The sequence below is a fragment of the Brachycentrus maculatus genome, unplaced genomic scaffold (assembly GCF_059751285.1).
Source record: "Brachycentrus maculatus isolate JH-2025_06_01 unplaced genomic scaffold, ASM5975128v1 h1tg001128l, whole genome shotgun sequence".
Taxonomy (NCBI): domain Eukaryota; kingdom Metazoa; phylum Arthropoda; class Insecta; order Trichoptera; family Brachycentridae; genus Brachycentrus; species Brachycentrus maculatus.
Window position 1 is genome coordinate 56807 of NW_028281826.1, and position 23839 is coordinate 80645.

The 23839-nt window shown below is 29.3% G+C and overlaps 1 protein-coding gene across 1 annotated transcript; it reads right to left on the bottom strand.

Annotated features, from left to right (window-relative positions):
* Positions 1 to 519: 519 nt before the first annotated feature.
* On the bottom strand, positions 520 to 22220 carry LOC148299474 (odorant receptor Or2-like; the record flags this gene model as incomplete). The annotated part of the gene is made up of 6 exons (XM_088276043.1): positions 520 to 573; positions 7045 to 7200; positions 10913 to 11026; positions 15319 to 15418; positions 17717 to 17912; positions 22032 to 22220. Coding segments are annotated over 6 exons (809 nt in total), but the record flags the coding sequence as incomplete, so codon positions are not given.
* Positions 22221 to 23839: the final 1619 nt, after the last annotated feature.

The following is a 23839-nucleotide window of genomic DNA, read 5'->3' on the forward strand; positions in this document are numbered from 1 at the left end:
TCTCACAATCAATGTAATAACCATTCCTTTTAAAAGATTGTTCAAAATATATAATTATACTCTTAGACAAATATTTGAAATCTTATAAATATATTATAAGTATATGTAAATATTTCTTAACATACATTTAAAGTAATAACATCATAATTATTTCAATGAACGCTCATATTTTAAATATTACTTAAGAAATATTTTACATAATACAATGGTTTTGGAGATCTTCAAAACATTTTCATATAGAGTGAACTTTAATAAATAAATAACTCAAATAATTTATTTATATCGCTCTACAGCGAATGTGGTACCTTATTTCACAGATAATTTGATATGGTATTAATATATATTTAATTATTAATATACCCAAACAATGGCCTTTACATCAATAGAAAGAGACGATTATTAATTTAATTAACTTCCAAACAATGTGTAATGAATACGGACCCATATAACATCAGTTATCTTGTATGTAGTGTGTACCCGTCTTTCTCATCCCTCTACCAGGAAGTTGTTTAATATGATTTACTGCTTCATATTTCGTATCACTGCAAAAGCGTTGTATGACCACTTCAGTAGCTGAAAAAGAAACTTTTCGTGAAAGCCACGAATAATGAGTCGTATTATTTATAAAGTCTTGGCAACGATTGCGCAAAACAAAATAATCAAGGCTACAAGCGTGCTTGGTTTCTGGGAAAAAACTTTTGTTTTTGGTAAAAAATATGAGCTTACAAATACGTTTATAGTGTATGAGATTTTACAGATATTAAATTGATAAAATATTATTATTTACGCATGGACTTTTACTATTTTATTCAAGATTTAATTGTTAAAAATTTAAAGATAAATATTTCTGATACAAAAAATTACTTTAATTTCGTATTATTTCTGTGAGCCTAAGCGGCTCATTATTACGAATAGGTATGAAATTGTGGTAGAATGGGTTATAATATGTGGTTCAAATTGTTAATGTTGGGTTATAGGACCATAACCTGACACGTGTTGTGGCCTTTATCTATGTTGGTATCTTAACATAGAAGAGAAAGAAGAATATGGAAGTCTGAGTATTTACGGGGTTTAGGCTTAGATTGTACACCCTGTAAATTCTCAGACTTCCATATTCTTCATCACCATTGCAGAGATATCTAAGAGAAATCCAGATATGTGAACAAAGATTTGGACAATTTATAATTTTGTGTAATACACGTAATCCCACGAGTAGAACAAACTCTAAACCAGTTTCCTATATTTATCGTTTATCAAAACTGGTCAACGATGAATGTAAGAATTTTGAATAGTTCTTCTCGACATTGTCAGCACTGCGATTGCGTACATAGTACAAAGTAAGACAATGTTTGTATCGTGGTGTGTCCTAATTTTGACATAATTTGTCTTGGACGCTTTGATCTATGGATTTTCCCCTTTTCCGTTCTCCCGCCCTTCCACCAGGTATTTACATACAATCAACGACATATGTGAAATTTTGTAAAAAGAATGTTACAATTACCTGTTTTTTTGTTACTCATTATTGTATATGTATTTATGTAACTGTTCTGTTTAATTTACAAATAAATAAATAAATAAATAATGAATAATTCAAAGAGTCAATATAAATCTGGAGGATATATTTCAGTCGTATGTTTTCAAGAATGTAAAATGAAAAAAAATCGAATTATTCACGTTCTCATCGTATTATTTACAGTATATTTTTTTAGTAATCAGATTAATTTTTTGCTGTTTTTTTTCTAAAATATGAATCATACCATATTCCAAAATTCATGGTTCAGTAAATTTTCATGAACACGTTCTCAAGTTTATTATGAATTATTATGTAGGGCCATATGTTACTTTTAATAAGCAACATACATATTCTTGTGTGTAATTTAAAACCAAGTAATAAGATAATCGTGACACTCCTATGGTTTGACGTTATACATTACCAAAATAATTATTAAGATATTGGTTTGTACCTTATTAATATATTTCGTAGCTTAATACGCTTAACAAGCTTTTAATTCTAACAAATTAAGCTTTATTGCCGCTAACTACAATGAAAAACCTGGATATTTAAATTACGTGTAGTTTCAAGAGCCCCATTACGGTATATTATGGCTCACTGAAGAATTATATAATTCATACTATTTTTTGACATCTCATCAAAGATGAAGAAGAATATGGAAGTCTGGGCATTTACGGGGCTAACGACCGTCATAGGCTGGCTTAAGTGATCACTTTACACACGTGTAATATTCATCAATTCTACTCATTATTGACAACCACACTACTCAAATCCTTCGAAGTTTTATATATATGAACCAATTTTGAAACATTATTCTTGAATCACTAGAACTTCACTAGAGACATCTATTGGTGAGATGAAAAGAAGCTTTATTACTAAGCAGAAACTCTTATATTTGTGAACAAGTATTTGGAAACACTCAAAATGTTGTAATTAAGATATAAACAATTTTTCACTTTTATTGTGATGACATAAAAAAAATTGCATTTGAAGTTCCACTCGAATGCAGATATGTTATTTTTTGCGTAACATTCACCAATTTTATCCATGATAGACGGAATGATAGAATTACACTACTCAAATTTTGAAACTTCTAGATATATTGATTAAACTTTTATAATTATTTTGAAAAATGAGATGTCAAAAAATAATACGAAAATAACTCCTGTAATTGGAGATAATCCATATTTTGTGAACAAGTATTTGGACACACTCAAAGTGTTGTAAATTATATAATTGATCACTGGTACTGTTTAACTGGTCACTTTTGTGAAAGGTCTCCATAAATATAAAATAACGATATAACGGTCGACATAACGATCCGTTAAGCTAAATTGGATACCCTTATTGACTTCACATTGAAGAGACCCTGGTTCAGACCTAAAGCAGGGAGTTTAATATTTTTAGTGATGCAGTGGAGTCATATTTATAGTAATTTTATCTTTGAATTTATTATACGAAATATTTATAAATTCATAACGACATTCGTTTGATAATGCCCTAACAAGGCGAAACAATTTTCACAATATAATTTTTTTATGTGTTTTTGTTAATAAAATACAACTTAGTAGACTCAAAAAATCTGTGTTTGATTTAAAATTGATACATAAATAAATTCATTAGTTGATTTGGCAGTCGCTTTGTGGTAATATTTTTTCATTTGAGTTATATCACATTGTGGTAATATCTGTTTAGTTGAAGTTTTATTTGGTAAATACCATTTCTTCTTTAAATCTATTTGACACGTGTTTCAATGAATTTTGCACCATTTTGAAATACCGTATAAGAATGTGTTTGAAAATTTTAGCATTTAAATTTCAATATAATTTGTTGGTTTTTAATAATTTTTTTAATTTCTTTTTTTTTTTTTAATAAAACGCATATTTACAATTATAAATGTACTTGTGTCCTTGCTAGGCCTTCTCGTACCGAAGGTTCATTTTAAATGACTAGTTTATTTCGTTATTTGTCTATTATAAATCGTGTATAACATGAATTACACGTGGATAACATGATTATACGATCTAATTCAAATCTACCTATCTCCGTTATCTAATAAAGAATATCTTTTTAAAATTAAGTTTCGTTATCAAATGACTATATGGATAATGAAACTAGGTTAGTAACACAGCTTTATTACGTAATATTCAAAGTTTATTTGATCAAATACTGTACTGGTTTGATTTTTTTAAAAGTGTTTTTGATCTTGTACTTTTATATGTTTTCATACAGTGTGTTATTGTGTTACTATTGAGTTGAGTGTTTTATTTTCCAGAAATATGCTGTCTTTTGGTTTGTGTTGGTGATTCTCAATTGCATATGTAAAAAATTATATAAACGTATGGTTGTTTGACTGTCATAAGATGTAATTCATTTATTATTTCCTCTGCGGAAGTCCCTCCAGAACATTAAGTGCATAGAAGTAAAATATATAAAGTTTTTTGCTTTTTCCTGATCACTCTTTCAATGAATCTCAAAACATAATATTGAAATTAAATTATATTACTTTATTCGGCAATCACTTTGCGGTAAAACCTATCCATTTTTAATTAAAAAAATTACGTAGAAGTAAAATATATGGAGTTTTTTGCTTTTTCCTGATCACTCTTTGAATGAATCTCAAAACACCATATTGAAATTATAATTTCATTAATTGATTCGGCAGTCACTTTGTGGGAAAACCTTTCCATTTATAATTTAAAAAATTACATTGTCAAAGTAGATTTTAAGAAATAGTGGTATTTACTTAGTATTTTTTTTTTAAATGAAATTGTATTATTTTGGGTTTTATTTTTACAAAATTTTTAGAATGTACAATTTCCCATTGTGTAATGAAAGTATACAACCATTTTTCAAAGTCTTCTTCTGGGTACGAGACATTGTCCATTTTCTCAGACTTGTTACTTCTGTCCTAGTGTAGTGGCGTTGGACATTTATTGCGATTGACCTGTCACTTAATTCGAGTCCTTCTCTGCCGAGGATTTCTAATGCCGAAGTAAGTGCAGTGGGGTTTACGTTTAGCAAGACCACAATTTACTCTTCTTATTCCCGACTGTCTCCATTTGCCCGAAGGGATTTGTGTCTGGACGAAAATAAATAATCCGGAACATGTTAACTGCGCACCCTCTTTGAAATTGAAATACGTGGGGTAACGAAGCGCAAACTTCTGTTCCACGTTAATAGGCCAGGTTTTAAGTAAACTATTAATTTTCAAGTAACGTTTTACTTGGAAGATACCGTTTTTTCTTGAAAATCTATTTCGGTGTAGTGACCAACTTTTTCGGCTTGATTAGATTGAGTCTAAATTAATATAGGTAAATTATTGACAATCTCCTCTTTATATAGTAACCGATTAAGTTACATCATATCATTGTTCAAATGTAATGAATATCCTATAAATGTACTATAAAGCCCAGATAAGGATCATAAAAAATGGCTAGGTTTAAAATGACAATGTATTTAAAAAGTTTGTTATATTGTATGATTTTATATTTAAATATCCCAATGTTATTCACCAATAAATTTCGATTCAACATTGCATTTGAAAACGCGCGTGTTTCTATGTGTGACAGGAAACTTACGTGTGATAGTAAAACATATTTTTTAAACAGATTTCTTTAAATGTAAATTTTACCACTATCTCTTAAAATCTATTGTGACACTTATTTCAATGCTTTCCTCATCATTTTCACCGTATGTGAAGTCTAAATTGAACGGGAAACAGCTCCTACCCCCTCTTTTTCCTTCGACGTCCCAAGGACAGAACTCTAAAAATTTTAGACTTGGTATATTGTATATTCTTTTATTTCTTCAATATTACCTTGGACTGGTAACGGAAGCGGAGGGCTGATCACCTTTCCTTCATGTGTAAACGATCAAGATAACACTGCGTTTATATGATGCAGTGCCCTATGCACCATTGGGGTGCGGATAAGGGTTTGAATGAATGAATATTGTTTGTACGAATTTATAAATTGAACGTGCCAAAAGATCTTGAAAAGAAACAAAATACTTGTAAAGAATACAAAAAAACTTGTAAAGAAATGGGGTACCTTTTTTTAAGTGGTTTAATTTAATAAATATTTAGGAAGAACAACAATTTACACAAAAAAATATAACAAAAGAGTTTGATAAATAACTTTGTGATATACTTTTACACATACATGTATAAAATTTGCTATCATAATTAACGTATTCGCTTTGGAAAACTTAAGCTGTTAAAATCATCCGCTAAGTTTAATTCCCAAGTAGAATATATTATCGAATCCGAAAGTTTGTCTTTCTTTCTTTAATCACTTAAGAATAATCATTATCGGTTAGAAAGACGAGATAAAATCCAAATTGTTTTGAAGTTCCTTACTTTCTGTGGATACATTAAAATTAAAACACTTCAAAGGACTTAATCTTACCACAGAGTTTCAAATTTGACTACTTGAAAGTGAATTAGTTTACCTTATTCGTCAAACAAACTTTGAAATATATAAATATTTTAAAAAAAATACACAGTTCAACCAAAAAGAAAAAGTTCTCTTATTGATATTATTTGTCTCAAACTTCCATAATATTAAATAGAAAAAGAATCTATAAATACACGTTTTGTTAAAAATATATAAAACAAAATTACGTGGATGTTTTAACGCAGACAATTAATTTATACATATATTTTAGGTGTCTTCATTTGAGACTAGAAATTTATGTAACGTTTTTATACGAAGGAAGATGGATTTCTGACCATTCTAAGAGTTTTAATAAAAAATCTTTAAAAATTACAATTTCGTTTTAAGCGTTTTAAAAAATAGGCATGCCATCTTTGCATCGAGAAAAAACTTAACATTGGCATGATTAAGTATTTCAAAAGTGGTCAGGTGAGGAGTTTGAAATAATCAATGGGTATAAATGAGGAGATGCGTGAATGTGGACGAGGCTGAAATTGTTCAGGAATTCTTTATTCTCTGCCTACCTCTGAAGAAAGTGGTAAAGTGGTAGTTTTTTTTAGATTGGTTACAATTTTCTATGTGTATCTTGATGTTAAATTGTATTTCATTTTACTAACTAAAATTAAAATATTTTTATCCAAATTTTTCATTAAATGTTTGCTTGTATCCATTTGTGTCATTATAATTCAAGTGATTACTTATATTAAAAAAGAACAAAGTTTGTTATTTACTTGATTTTTTTAATGAACTGGTTTTTAATAAATTTAAAAAAAACTGGTTTTTAAAAGTCTATATCAATAAAACATAACCCTTGAAAATGGGGCGATACAATATTTGTCATGTTTCATTTGTGTTTATCTTTAAACCCTCAAATTTTATTACAAACCTTAAAGGTAATGGAATTCAATTCAATCTTTTTTCGTGTCGGAATTTATTGAATAAAATGTCTTTTTTTTACGTCGTTTAATATAAATGTAACGAATCTTGTGAAAGGTAAAAGCAAAATCCTTATAACGGATTTAGTCGAATTAATGTGGTATTCAAAAGTTTAATTTAAAATGTATATAATATTATGTATAGTTTTATGTTACTCACGTTTGTAAAAGTATCCAGAGATAGAATAAATATTTTTCCAGCTGTAAGTCTCAAAGGTCTCCTTGATCTTTCCATAAAAATTTTAAGGCTTCTTTTGACGTCCTCTGAAAAATCCATCCAATTCCCATTGAAAGCAGCCCTTTGCAGATGATTGCTCTGGAAAGCGAGAAAATCGGGTTAAAATCAATATTTTTGTATTCATTTTTATCACCACCAAGAAAATGATGAATATATGATTAGGAAAACCATATTGAGAAAGAATGACAGTATTTTTTTTACCTTTTATAATGCACACTTAGTTCAACTGTCGACATATCGTCTAAAAAGAATATCACCCATCTCTGATAATTTGATGTGAAATACATCTACACATGTACTTTTTGCTGAAGTTGCCTGCTCCAACAAACAATTTTGAGTCAATTTAAACAAGTACGCCATTAAGGGACAATTGTAGTACTTTATTATTTTAAATATTAAATACTTTTATAACCCCTTATTGAATTTTATTTCATCAATTTTCAATTCAATTTAATTCAAACAATATTTTTATTAAATGTGTTTCTAAATTTTATGAATTGTTCATATTCACTTGTAAATTAGATAAAACAGAAAAAAATTGCTAACGAAAATTGATTTCTGATAAAACATTTATTAATAATTTGTTTTTCCAAAATATATCACCATTTTTGTCTATATTCCCATTAAACAAAGTCCCGCCCCTAAAACCCCTCCTCTTAATATTATTCCACCCACCTCTATACTTGTATACCATATACCTCTTGATAGTAATCACTTTTTGATGAAAACATCTGTTGTTTTCCAAAAGAAATAAAATTCGAAAAGTGTGATGATACAAGTGTTTAATTTTGAAAATTATCAACATGTCACTCAACAAAGTCAATACCAAATTTCAAAAAAAGCATAATAATTGTAATGGTTATCTCAAAATGCAATCACATGAGAATGTTGTCTTTTGACTTCAATTATCTTTGATTACGAAAATCCATATCTCTAATGTTCTTCTCACTTAGCGCGGTCAGAACAGCGTCGTTTATCAATAATTAAGAATCAGCGCTGTATTGTTATGGTAATTTAAACTTTGCTGTTCCATTAGTGTCCCAGGGTGGCGAAAACGTAAGTAATTTAGGGACTGCTGGAATCGGTAATATGAAATTTCCCGATTTTCAGTCAGTGTCTACCCAACTGCACCACGCGCAGGACATGTTTTAATCGAAATGCAATATGATATATTTTTTAATTTAAGGTGTTCGGTTTGTAGAAATAACTTTTTGAATTTTTTTTTATTTTTACAGCAGGGAAGAAAAACTTTAGGAATTATTATTAAAATTAAGAATTTGTTAAATGATATTATTTTTACGTACGCGAAAGCTCGTTATAGTTATACTATTACAATGTATGTACCATTAAATAATGAAAAGTAAAATGTTGACAACAATTGGAAATATTGATATTATAAATAAATGTACCAATTTGACTTGATTTGATTTGTAATCGCGTGTTAATATTGCGGTTTTCAAGTCTAAGGTAGACGATTCAATTTCCTACCCTGTCGAAAAAATCTCTTATATGTCTTACCAACAAAGTAACATCATCATTAATTAACTGAAAAAATGACTATTAATGTCTTTTTATACGTATGTGTTTGATACATATATGATTCAATTTAAATCGTAAGGTATGCGTACAGATTCACAGCTTTGCTGGTAGAATGCGATGTGTTACGCAATAAATAATATTTAATTCCTTTATCATTTCTACGGTAAGTTCATAGTATCCAAATGGACAAAGTTCCAGTATGAAGGGATTCTATAGAGGCCAAGTGTTAAGATATCCAATTAAAAGTTAGACTCGATACTCTTCTGTCCGATATCCTTTACCTAAACTTTACCGTTTAGTATTAAAACTCTCTCCACGATTACCATTTTAAAACTACTTATCGTAAAAAAATTAACTTGTTTTAATCCCAGCGAGTACGATCGAATTCATGACGGCAAATATTTTGGTTGGCGAATTTAATAGCTCATGACAAGAAACGGTATTTTTTTTTAAATTTTTAGATGATAACTGGTTTATATGATGTGACTTGTATTGGTGCTTTTTTTTCTTTAAATTAAACAAGTTTTTTTAATTCTTTTTTAAATCATATTTGAAGTAAAATACTTGAAATGTTTTATTTACTTTTCCTTGTTCGGTTTTTTTTTCCTTATTTGCTCTTTTTTTTGTCTTTGTTTCTAATAGCTACATATAGAAATATTAAATAAACCATATAACCATATGGAACCCAATTTCATCCACAGTTAGCGCGTTTGGCCACCATGCTGGATGCCCTAGGTTTGATTCCCGGGGGCTTTTAAAAAATATATTAAAATAATTTTGGAATATTTTTTTATTTTCTATTAATCTGGACTGGTAACTGAAGCGTAGGGCTGATCATCTTGCCATTAAATAATAAACAATCAATATTACACTGCGTCGATACGATGCAGTGCCTTATGCACTATTTAGCAGAGGTAATGGTTAGAAGAAAAATGAGTAGAAATCAATCAATCAATGAGTAGATTCAAATTATTTAATGTTTTTACTAACTTTTTTTGAAATGTTAAGTCGTTATATTTTCTGTGAGCAAGGTCTACACGAGTCTTCCGATCAAATGATATTTTATAAAATATAGCTAGAACTTTGTTTTTTAACAACTATTATTTTTGTTACTTTACTTCAACCAGTTTCTACAAAAACCTTGTCATCTTCAATAACAGATATATGTCCGGTTGGAGAAAAGTACCAAAAATAAAATTAGTTAAAAATAATGTTCTGGTTTTATTTTATAAAGTGTTTTAAAATGTGCCACAAAGTATCTGCTAAAAGCATTCGAGAAAATGATGTTTTCATTTAAAGTGCCATATGTAGCTGTTTATTTTCAATGTGCATTACACTGTATTATAAAATGCATCGCTATCATTTTTATGAGAAAAAATTATCATTTTTTCATTCATTTCATTCAAACCCTTATCCGCACCCCTATGGTGCATAGGGCACTGCATCATATAAACAAAGTGTTATCTTGATCGTTAACACATAAACGCAAGGTGATCAGCCCTCCGCTTCCGGTACCAGTCCAGGGTAATTTTGAATAAATATTAGAGAGAAAAATCACTTATATTTATATAACCCCTCTGGGAATCGAACCCGGGACCTCCAGTACGGTAGCCGAGCGTGCTGACCATTACATTACGGAGGCGGACAATTATAGGTTGGTAAAATATTTTTGAAATTAATATGTTAACTGAGACTGTTAAATACAACCAATACAATAACGTTTTAACAGTTAATACGTCAATACGTAATTGAACGATTTAGTCTGCGCCAGAAATAAAAAGTCGTTGTTAGTCGTCGGCAAGACGGATGGTTCGTGCGTGCGAGCACTTAAGCAAAAGCTTTCGTACTACGTAGAAAATTACTTACATATTATATTTTCGAAACTACCCGAAAAGGCTGTTTCACATGAAATATGAACGTAATAGCTATATTTAATTTTCAATCAAGCACTTAGAAGCGTGAATCAATTTTTGGAAGGAAATGGGGATTGCTGAGTCGAGTTCCCAATGAAATATTCACAAGAATGTATTTTTTCTCGAGTCTCTATTCGGATAACGTACCATAAAATTGATGTAGTTTAAAGCGAAAGAACATTGACTTTTTATTATTCGTTTGTAAATAGGAATCTTTTCATTTATTGATTCGGCAGACACTTTGTGGAAACATCTATCTATTTTTATTTAAATTTTCCTTTTTTTAATATAGATATAAAATATTTTTATATACTTAAATATAAAATATTTTTACTTACTTTCTCAATAACTTTATCTCCAAACCAACACAACATAAATACTTCAGACATCATACAGGTGAAATAAAACAGCATCCAAAGTAACTGAAGGGGATGAGCCAGAGGTTCTTCTATCTAAAAAAAATACACATATTCAAAGAATTTAATTAAAAAAAATCAGCATATTTCAGTTAAAACCTTACATTAATGTTTGTACAAAGAATACTATGAGTACGTTTAATTTTTTTTTCACGAATTCAGGATTTTATAGATCCTGGAGTTATTTGCAGCATTTTTAACGAAATCTAAACATAGATGAAGAAGAATCTTAAGTTCGGACATTTATATAACTTACGACCTGTCACTGATAAGCTTAAGTGATCACTTTATACAATCTGTAACATTAACCATTCTACCCATGATTGACTACAGCATTACTCCAATTTTCGGAACTTATATATATATTGATCAATCTCATATTATTATTATTTTTTTTTTAAATAATATGAAAATAACTCCTGTAATTGGAGATAATCCAGATTTTGTGAACTAGTATTTGGACACACTCAAAATGTTGTAAATAAATTATCTGGTCAAATAACAAGCTTAAATAATAAAAATGAAAATAGTATTTTCTGACGTTTCTCATGTGTGTGATTGATATCCAGGATTTGAACCTCACATGCTAATAAAATACTTTCTGCTTAGTAAAAAGCTTCTTTACATCTCACGAATAGATGTCTCTAGTGAAGTTCTAGTGATTCAAGAACAAGGTTTCTAAATTGGTTCATATATACAGAACTTCCAAGAATTTGAGTAGTGTGGTTGTCAATAATGGGTAGAATTGGTGAATGTTACGCGTTTGTAAAGTGATCACTTAAACTAGCCTATGACGGTCGTCAGCCCCGTAAATGCCCAGACATCCATAGTCTTCTTCATCTTTGATGAGATGTCAAAAAAAAATTGATCAATCTCATTTCACATTATTAGTTCACAACAGATATCTATGTTGTATTAAGGAAAGCTTTTATTAAACAGAGACCCTTTTATTTGTATGCAAGATCCAAACTCCGGATTATATGCGAATACAGAAAAACGTTAGAAAACATGAAGAAATGCCAGAAAACAATCCTGTCATAGGTTAAAAGCCCTGTAAATACCCAGACTTCCATATTCTCCTTCATATATGTTGAGATATGAAAAATTTATATGCACATTATTTAAAATGATTAAGGTAACACTCGTTTTTATACCACTTGAGTTTATTGATGACTACTAGTTTCGGAAGCTAAACTTCCATCGTCAGGTCTGAATAATAACTGATAATAATAATGATAATAATGTGACAACCCACACATATAATGCACATCGACTATGGCAACCCACACATCGGCTATGGCAACTCAAATCGAGTGACATAGCGAGCTACCTACACGAGACCAGCAACGAACGGAACGAGCGAGCCCGCCACACTTCGTCGCCGCCCGTCCTCAGATCGACACGTACTTCAACTGTTCTCATATTAGAATCACGCGATTATTCTTAAGTATTTTCTTGATTGTAATTTGATAGAACTAAATAAATTTGTGTTAAAAGTAATCCGCTTTCATCTTGCTTCCCTTCTGATAAATTAAAGTGGTATTCAACTAGAAACCATAATAATAATAATATCCTGACGATGGAAGTTTGGCTTCCGCAACAAGTAGTCACTAATAAACTCAAGTGGTATAAAAACAAGTGTTTCCTTAATCATTTAACATGTCTTACCACAAAGTTAATGCCAAAACAATAAATAAAACACATTATTTAATATGGATGCATTTCATTCGCGTCTTTTAGTACACGGTGAGTTGCATGTGACATCATGCAAACATGTATGTGAGAGAAAATGATCAAAATATAAATTGGATGAAAGAAAAAGCACTCATGCATCCTTGGAACTCCACTAGAAATGCAGTATGCTGGATTCAAGTAGACATTAAATAAAAGCTTTGTCACTTTGTGCGGTAGTTTAAAATATGCTGGATAGATTTTCTATGGCAAAGTGCTGAACAGCTAATCCAAAACAAAGGCGTTAATATTTTTTGTTGTTGAAAATATTTATGCCTCCTTTGAAATATTTTCTGTTTGGTTGATATCTTCACATTTTTATCTCGTACGAATAAAATCTTGTTTAATACCATCGAATGAGTTTTATTTTATTACACACGACTAGTTTTGAAAACATCTGTGGTATTGTGGTTATGTGGTATAATACTTTATTTATTGTTTCGGCATTAACTTTGTGGTAAGACATGTTACAATGATTAAAGAAAACACTTCGTTTTAATACAAAAAATGCTGAATTCTAATAATAATTTATTAAATAATATATTGTTTCAAAATTCTTCGCGATTGCTTTCCATTTTTCCTTTGTTTTCAAACTCCGTTCCTTGACTAACCCCTTCCCCTTACTTTCCCCTCTCCTTATTTATAGAAAAATTTTATATTTTATATTTTAGTTATTATACAGACCTGAATGATGGAAGTTTAACTTCTGAAACATGTAGTCTATAATAAAACTCAAGAGGTAAAAAACGAAGTGTTTTCTTTAATCATTGGTATAATACTAGTGTTAATTATTTTTTAAGTAATCAACATGTCATTCCACAATGTTAATACCGAATCAATAAATAATATTAATAAAAATGCAAATATTCGTTAGATTAAAATCTTCAACATCCTTTTAAATTTTGATACAATATTACATCCATATATCCACGTAACGTTTGACTACCTGTGAAAAGTGTCTTTACTTTTGACGTGAAAAATCATTTTTTTTGACAATGGCAGCGCCAACTGTTTAAAGTTGCGGCAACTCACAGAAAACTAAACATTTCTCACGTTGGACAGGGTTTTTCTCGACAGCAGCAATCAATTTTTATTGTTTTCGATTGCGTGCTGTTAAATAAATTTGAAATATTTTCACTTCTTTATTAGCAATGTGAAATCAAACATATTTGAAATATGTACTATCCATTTGATTAATTTTCCATTTAACAGGACTAAACCACAGCAATGCAAGGGAACAGATAGTATGTGTATTAAATCAATAATCATCCACTTTTGGAAACAAAGTTGTTTTTAATATTTTTACCGATAAATGCGTTTATTAATGTAAAGAAATTGGGTAAATTGATGACACACTGATGAAAATAACATCAGCCGGAATCGCGTAGATACCCGCATAGTCTGCTAAGGGCATTCTAGATTTGTCTCTCCTAGAAACCAGAAACCAGAAACTTACTTAGAGCTACCAAGTAATATAATAAAAACCCTTATCCGCACCCCAATGGTGCATAGGGCACTGCTTCATATAAACTCAGTGTTATCTTGATCGTTTACACATGAAGGAAAGGTGATCAGCCCTCCGCTTCAGGTACCAGTCCAGGGTAATATTGAATAAATATTACAGTGAAAAAATCACTTATATTTATTTAACCCCCTCCCCCTGGGAATCGAACCCGGGACCTCCAGAACGGTAGCCGAGCGTGCTGACCATTACACTACGGAGGCGGACAAAAAATTATAATAAACCAAAGTAAAATTACTAGCGAGTAATTGTTGATCCTCCATCACCTTAATACATAACAGTTAATACGTATAAGCATCTACTCGACGCCATACATCCTATATTTTCATCACATCACCTTAAATGTGATGATAATAACAAAACAAAGACGATAATTGAAATAAAAGTGTATAATTTTTCATCACTTTTATATATATTTTTGCCAAGGTTAATGAATACTTCGCAATAGAAAAAAATAGAAATACTAAGAAAATGATGATGGAATCCCACATAAAGCGATGTTTGTGTTTTTTTACTGCTTAATAAAAACTGTTTACGTTGAATCTCCTCGTAACAAAAAGTGTTCATTTATGTTTGAAAATAAACATCGAACGAGGCAACGATTTTTATTTTTTATTTTGCCTGATGAATACTTTTTCTTAATTATAATAAGAGTATAAATACACTTTTTTCAACCACGAAAATGATTTTTATATAACGTATTACAGAAAAATAGCTGATATAAATAATAAGATTTTAAAAAATATGTAATTTACCTTATTTGATTTTTATTTTATAAAAAGTGTATTTTTTATCAAAGCAATGTAAATTATTATATGTACAGAGATCACAAAACATAGGTAAAATTTAGTACGCATAATGTAAATATGTTTTTTATTACGCGTACTGAATTTTATGATTTTATTTTTCATGGTAAATCATTTTTCATCTTTCTAAATAATTTAGTTCTACGTCAATAATTTTAGACTGCTTATAATTGTTTTAATGATATATTACAACACAATTAGAAAATTTTTAAAATTTCGTTTTTGAACAAAAATAAAATCAGTCAAAAATTCAATTATGTTTAACTTACCGAAAGGATTTGAATACCAATGAGACAGATGACCAATCCACTCAACATAAATTGAATAGCGGCAGCAAAACTAAAAGCATCTGCAATTTTTGCGATGTAACTGTCAATGAAAAAAAAATCATTTAAAAATTATATTTACTTTCAAATTTGTTAATTTTTCTGAAAACGATTTAACAACTTAAAAATTAAATTTGTTAATTTTTCTTAAAACGAGTGTAGTTAACAAAATAAAAATAAATGTTAGCGTTTACAAAGTTTTCAAGATTTTAATTTTTATCCCATATGGAAAGAAAAATTTGCAGTTACTTTGTGGTAATATCTGTATATTTCATGTTTAACTCATAATTTGTTAATACCGCTAAATATTTATAAATTTAACGTCACACATGTTTCGATGTATTTAATATCATAATAAAACATTAGCGAAATTGCAATAACTTACATTTGTCAATAGTTTATTCAGACATTAAAGGATTGGAAATTGATGTGTTGTAATGAAAAGTCACACCACTTTTATCCTCCTTATTTTTAAATGTTCCAAAAACACAACAAAAATAAGTTTTACAATAACAAATAAACGATAATGATGTTGAGTACATCGAAACAACTGTCACATTTTATTTATTTATTTAATATTCTCAATATTATTAATATTTAAAGCATTCACTTCGTGGTGAGTCATTTTTACATATTTATTTTTTTACAAAAACGTTAACAATATTAGTATAAAACCACTCAATTTTAAGAAAATTCAATTTTGTATTTATATTTTGCTTTGTTAATACAAGTTTATATAAATATTATTCTTTAACAAAAACGTTAATAATATTAGTATATAACCACTAACCGAGATTTTTATGTCTACCGGTTTCGAGACGTACTCGTCTCTTCGTCAGGACAATCACTACCACAGCATGCGAATAATACAACCCTTCACTACCATGGCACTAAGTTTTAGTAGTAAAGGAGAGTATTGTTTGCATGCTGTGGTAGTGATTCTCCTGACGAAGAGACGGCTACGCCTCAAAACCGGTAGACATACAAATCTCGGTGAGTGTATTAATATTATTAACATTTTTGAAAAAAAAATATATACGTGTATTAACAAAGCAAAATATTAATGAAAAATTCAATATTCCATCTATGATGGATTAATTTAATGTCAACCAATGAAAATTAAACCCTAACGATTTTTCCATACTCTTTGTACCATAGAAACGTGACGAATGGGTAACTGTTACTTTTTCTGATTGGAATTATACGCGTTATTTTTTCTTGTTCTGTATTTCTTTTTAGCTCACATAAGTGTCTGAAGTGAAATTATCAAATAAATAATATTTATAGCCAGAAATACGCAATACGCAAAAAACTTTGTACACAGTTTGAGGAGATAAGCTTGAAATTGTTGAGTTCAAAATACGAATTGATTAATGATTTATTTGTAATAAGTTATTATTTTCATAATATTTGACATCTCATCAAAGATAAAGAAGAATATTGACGTCTGGGCATTTACGGGGCTGACGACAGTCATAGGCTGGTTTAAGAGATCACTTTACACACGTGTTACATTCACCAATTCTACCCATTATTGACAACCACACTACTCAAATTCTTGGAAGTTCTATATATTTGAACCAATTTAGAAACCTTGTTCTTGAATCATTAGAACTTCACTAGAGACATCTATTGTAAATGCCCAGACTTCCATATTCTTCTTCATCTTTGATGAGATGTCAAAAAATTATATAACCAAAATTATTTAATGAAATAGTACGCAAAGGTTGGTACGGTACATTATATCAGTACATTGCTGTACAGTAAATCTAATGACTATCAGATAAGTAATAACATTGAATAGAATGACAAAAATAATATATGTAGATATTTACCTCCCTTAAATGGAGTTCTTAAATCTTAATTTTTAAATTAATTAAAGTTCTATATAAGTATATGAACCAATTTAGTAACCGTGTTCTTGAATCACTAGAACTTCACTAGAGATATTAGTGAGATGTAAAAAAGTAACTCACGTAATTGGAGATAATCCAGATTTTGTGAACAAGTATTTGGACACACTCAAAACGTTGTAAAGTTATTATTTTATTTAGTTAATCACCAAATCTATTTAATGTTTGAACCAACAGTGTTATAAGCGAACAAAAATATTGTCATCATCAGTTTTGCCTTTAAACGACTTTGTAAGCTTCAATTGCTATGACGAAATGACAATGTTGATCTAGCTGATTTGATATACGCGCAGAGCGTTGACATAAAAATACGATGTATTATAAAAAATGTACACAACTTCTAAAGCACGTTCGCTTGCTTTTAGAGCAAACATTTTTCTTTAATGCCAACATCCCGCGTACGTGGTCGGACTGAGAAGCAGGAATACCTAACGATACTAATATGATGGTTGATGTACTCCCCCAACTTCCCCTTGATCACTGTCCCCATGCTGAACTGCACCGCGTTTAATATTCTGTTTGGGTCTCGTTCATTTTTCCACAAGGCCTTTTGTTTTTCAGCATGCCGCTCCGCCAGCATTTGAATATTTTCCAGGTTGAATGTCAATATGTCCAGTTGACCAACTGAAAAAAAACCTATGCGATTAACACCACGAAAACCAGTCAATAAAAGTTTTAGATTTTTATTATTATTTTTCAAACATCTATTTTTATATATTTGAAAAGAAAAATAACACTAGAATCCACGATTTTTTAATACATCTGCTTTATTAATATATCAGAAGTATCTTGATTTTAAAAATCAAATCAGTATTAAATAATATTTATTGAAATTAGTCAACAAAATTAATTGAATTAAATTAAAAAAAACAAGATTCAAAAGTCTTAAATTGAGAGAACTTTAAAGACTGTATGTCTCTTCGATAGTAGAAAACTTTATGAACTTTCAGGTCTAAAATGTGATGTTAAATTTAACTTACTAGTAAATATAATATAGAAATAATTATACCGTTCAAAGTATTTTTTCTGTTAATAAATCGATTTATTGGAGACGGTAGTGGAAATATATCATTTAACACAAACGTATGATCGCAATGGATCTTCCTCGAAAGGTATCTAGAGGAAGACCAAAGAATTCGTGGATGCTGTAAAAATAAAGCGCGATACGAAGACACGGTCTAGGTGATGTTGTCCATGATAGAGGGTAAGACATGACTTTCAACCTGAGGACAAGTACAGCTGATCCCAACAGTCTCCAAAGACTTTGGGATAGAGCCAGGAAGAAGAGATATTTTTATTAAAAAGTACAAACAAAAGTTGGAAACATTATATATCCGAAAAAATTAAAAACGTGTTTAGTTGGTAATAAATTCATTTAAGCGAGAATTTTATTGCCAAGTTTTTTTTGCATAAAAAGACAATCCGAATTCCATGGGGTTTAATAAACCAAACCATCGAGCATGATGCGACACTCAAATTAAATTTGAATCGTGAGTCTGATAGAATTTTTGTTTCGATAACGCAGTTTTGATGAAAACAATTGAACGTGAATGCATATTAATTGAACGTGGTTACAGTTGATTAAAAACTATAAGTCTATTGAAATGTAATTATTCAATATAACCCACAGAAAATTAAGACTAAATTGTCGAAGATTGTTACAATGCAATATCGAAACAAACTAGATTTCTGATTAAAACCAGCATCTTTTTAAACAAATTATGTTAGAATATTTATTATACGCCTCTGTGGTGTTATGGTTAGCTCATTTACCTTTGGTGCTGGAGTCTTAGAATTTGATTCCTAGGGGGGTTAAAATAATTATTACTGGTTTTTCATTTTCAAATTAATTAAATATTATACTGGATTGTTACCTAAAGCACAAGATTGGCAACCTAACCTTCGTGTAAGTAGCCATCAAAACAACACTACGTCAATAAGATGCAGTGCCCTATGAATAATTTGTTACCAATAAGGTTTAGATTGTGATTTTTTTTAAATATACATATACATTTATTCAATCATATGCTGACTTTTTCTTCTTCTTCACTTTGACTTTTTACCTTACGGATAATATATATTTAAAGAATAATTCATTTTTGACATCTAAACATAGACGAAGAAACATATGCAAGTCTGAACTTATAACCTTTCATAAGATTATTAAATGTTTTTTTTTACACGCGTGTAACATTCACCATTCTACCCATGATTGACAACCACTCTACTGAATTTTCTGAAACTCATAATATATATCCTATACCTCATGATGCTTTGTGTTTGATTTCACGGCAGCCATCTATAGTTATAGTTTGAGAAAGCTTTTATTTAGCAGAGATTTAATTAATGATGTAAACTTATGTAAAAATAACTTCTAAGTGGTGAAACCCATATTCATAAACATGGTTTTGGACCTACCCAAAAATGTTGTGAAAGAACAAAGAATAATTTATTATAATTTTAACTAATTGTTTAAAAATACCCAAAATAACTCCAGACTAACTTCAAAATTCAATATGGTAATGCTGACAGCATCCCAACACTTCAGAAAAGGAAATGTCCGCTGATTTGTTATTCTTGGAACGGGTGGTTGGAAACTGGCTTTCATTTAGAATTTCAAATCATTTTTGTAGTGTCGAACAGCAAACGCCGACAATTCGCAGTTGTCATCAGCAACCTTTGAGTTTGAACTTTTAATGCATGGAGAACTTTAAAAGCGAGCAAAGGTTATAAACTGTTAAAATAACTTTTAAACTGGTGAGATTTTTTTAGAGATGTTACACACTTTTCGGTCATCATCACGCACCATCTTGACACACTGTAATTTTAATACAAAAACTACCATTTGTTTGCGAGTTAGTTTGGCTTTTAGAAACAAAATTCATTGTAATAATTAAAAAAGGATGTAGAAGACAGAGACAGGAGAAATAAAACAATATCAAATATCAATATCAAAATCAATAATCAACAGAAATTAAGGAAAATGTTTAATAAATTTTTCGATCTTCATTCATTTAATCGTATTAATTTTATCGATAAATTTGAGACTTTTAATTTCCTTCGAGGTGATCAACCCATTATATTTTTTTCTGAAAATTTTTTTTTTTGATTAGGGAAATGTTTACGTCTGCTAATAAAATGATGATTTCACGTGTTATTGATAAAATTTATACACAATTTTGTCAAAAAATGAACAAAAATTTCATCAAATAAGCTAACGTTTACCAATCGTCTAGATGGGCGTATTTTCACCTGTTTATGAGGACATCTTGAAATCTAGAAACTAGGTCATGAAGAAGTTTTTTTAATCAATTTAAATTATCATGTCATACCATAAAATTTAACGGTTTAAAAAAAATAATTTCAAAATTTGCTCTTAAAAAACTTTTTTTTTTTACAAAACTGATGATAAAATGTAAAGTAGCAAAATAAAATAAAAAAACAGAACACATACAAATACCTTCGTAATGAAAACATAAAAAAATACATTTAAACACAACACATCCAAAAATATTTAAACAAATATATTTTTTAAAGCTTTCGAAAAAAAAAACATGCCAAATAAGGAAATTTATTATTAAATTCGTATTTATATTCAAATGACAAGACAAGAGATATTCCACTCGACACAATTCTAGGAATCCATTTAGTGCTTTAGTGAACTGAACAAGGGTTAAATGTGTTCCTGTTCTAGGATTTACACACTCAACAAAAAGGATGAAGAGTGAAAGCCTTACGTCCTTCCTAAAGGGTTTTTGATTTCGTCAAGCAATATTTACATGACATTTTTTCATGTGCTACATTTCTGAATTAAATGAAATTTGTCGACAAGTATGTCGAGCCTTTTGATAAAAAATATCTCTAATGGTTAATTTGGCGAAAAATCTTTTGAACTGTTTACAGGATCGTGAATGTGTGCTTAAATGATATTTTTTTTCCATTTAATTTAAAAAAGTGAAAAATATATAAAAATAATATTTATGATTTTTACAACGCTAAATACAGAATTAATTTATACTTTTATCACTCGTTTGTCAAAAGTGATTTTGTGAAAAAAATATTTCCTACCTTTTTCTTTAAATATGAAGTTAATCCATTTTTTTTATTATCATTATATAAAACCGTTCTGAGCTCGCAAAAAGTCATTGACGTAATTGATATTTTTTTCAATGTTGTAATAAATTTACAGTTTCGATCAAATCTGTGATGAAAAATTGATCAAATTAGTCAATGTTACAGAGAAAAAAAATATATAAAATGATTTTATATAAAATAATACAAAAAATCAAAATTGTATGAATTATAATCAATTCAATGCATTCGTCTGAGAGGTCACATTTCCACTACATTCAGCATATTTTCAACCTTATTTTGCCAATTCCATGCTTGACTTCCGTACATTAGGGTTGAAGCCAGGACTTGCACTGCAAGCTTTCGCTTAGGCGAAAGTATTTTTGAGCGAAAGTCACTAAAATATTTTTAATTGCTATAACTGAAAAAATAAGCACATTTTAAATAAATATATGAACCTTTTTTAATTGGCTTTTTATCCTTAAACTAGTTCCTAGATTTATTGAATCACACTGTACTTTTTCGAAGTTTAAATCGTATTAATAATTATGTTTGAATTATACTGAAATGCGTTTTCCCTCATTTGGAGAATGTGTGACATCCACTGCATTTTTTTTTTCGTTTTTCGTTTTAGAAATCTTACTACTAAAAATGCTTCGAGCAATATCTTACGAGCTTGAGCGATGAAGGCAGGCATTATGGTATCTAATACTCCATCCAAGAGTACTACAGCCGTCTTGGAGTACATTTGAAGAAGATAGACAATCTGATAAGCAGGACTGGCCATGACGTCAAAGAAAGGATACTTGACGTTGGTAGGGAGGACTGCAAACTTCTCTGTAACTGGCATGAGACAACCCACTGCAAAAGGAAGGGAAAAGAAATTAATGAAATACAATTACAATCAATCACACACGCAAAAAATACAATGCAACATAATTTTTCATGATTTTCCACTGAATTTTTTTGTTTAAAATAAATAACTAAAAACAATTACAAACATATAAATATTGTAGTATATTTTTACATTATTTCAAGAATTGGATAAACATCAAATTACAACATTTTGAGTGTATCCAAATACTTGTCCACAAAATCTGGATTATCTCCAATTATAGGAGTCATTTTCATATTATTTTTTGACATCTCTTCATAGACGAAGAAAAATATGGAAGTCTGGGCATTTACAGGGCTGAAGACCGTCAAAAGTGATCACTTTACACACGTGTAACATTCACCAATTCTACCCATTATTGACAACACGCTACTCAAATTCTTGGAAGTTCTATATATATGAACCAATTTTGAAACATTTTTTCTTGAATCACTAGAACTTCACGAGAGACATCTATTCAACTAGAGACAAGTTCTTCATCTTTGATGAGATGTCAAAAAATAATATGAAAATAACTCCTGTAATTGGAGATAATACAGATTTTGTGTATTTGGACACACTCACATAACAAGTATTTGGACATACTCAAAATGTTTGTAAACAATTACAATCAATCACAAATGCAAAAAATACAATACAACATAATTTTTTTATGATTTGCCGCTGTAATTTTTTTAATTTAAAATAAAAAAATAAAAACAATTGCATAAAAATATTGTAATATCTTTTAACATTATTTCAAGAGCTGGAAAAACATAAAATTATCATTAAGTAAATTAGTGAGTTAAATCGACCTATTAATACTATTTATATAATAAATTAACAACTTTATAGTTTTTCTAAATTTTTTTTCTTTGACTGGTGACCGGATTTCGTCGTTACTGGCAACATCAGACTATTGGGAGAGCTAGACAAAATTCTTTATTATAAGCAAAATAAGGCAAGGTTCGAAAACCATGATTTAAATTTTTTTTTTGAGAAAATGAATTTAATTTTTAAGAAAATTTATATAACTTGATGATGTCGGTAAAGGCGATACCCGGTCAAATAAAATGAATGCGAAAAAACTAGGTAGTTTTTAATTTATTGTGTAAAATAAAGTTCCACGGGGAAATGTCAGTACAAAACTTAAAAGTCAGTAAAATTGAAAAAAATGTATAAAAATATTATTTCGATAATTTGGTAAGATTTTACATTATCACTAGGTTTTGATCCCAGTGTAGTCACATTTTTTAATTCGATTTTTGGTTCGAATCGACTTAAAATTTCATTATTTCAAAATATAGGCCTCCTAGGGTAACTTAAAATGAAAACTCAATTGAAATATGTGTATAGATCATAAGTACGTTAATATTTATTATATATTTCTCACGGATAAAACAAAATATTTCTTAAAATAGTTTTGACGTAAATATTTATGAAAATAATGTATAGTTGTCCAATAAAATATTTCTTTCAATTTGGCTTCCATTACATTGACTCTCGACGGAATAAAAGTGGTTTTACTAGATAAAGGTCATGGCAAAAAAAAACTCTACCCCTTTTTCAACATTTGTGACAAATTTTCATTTGAATGTTACTTTGG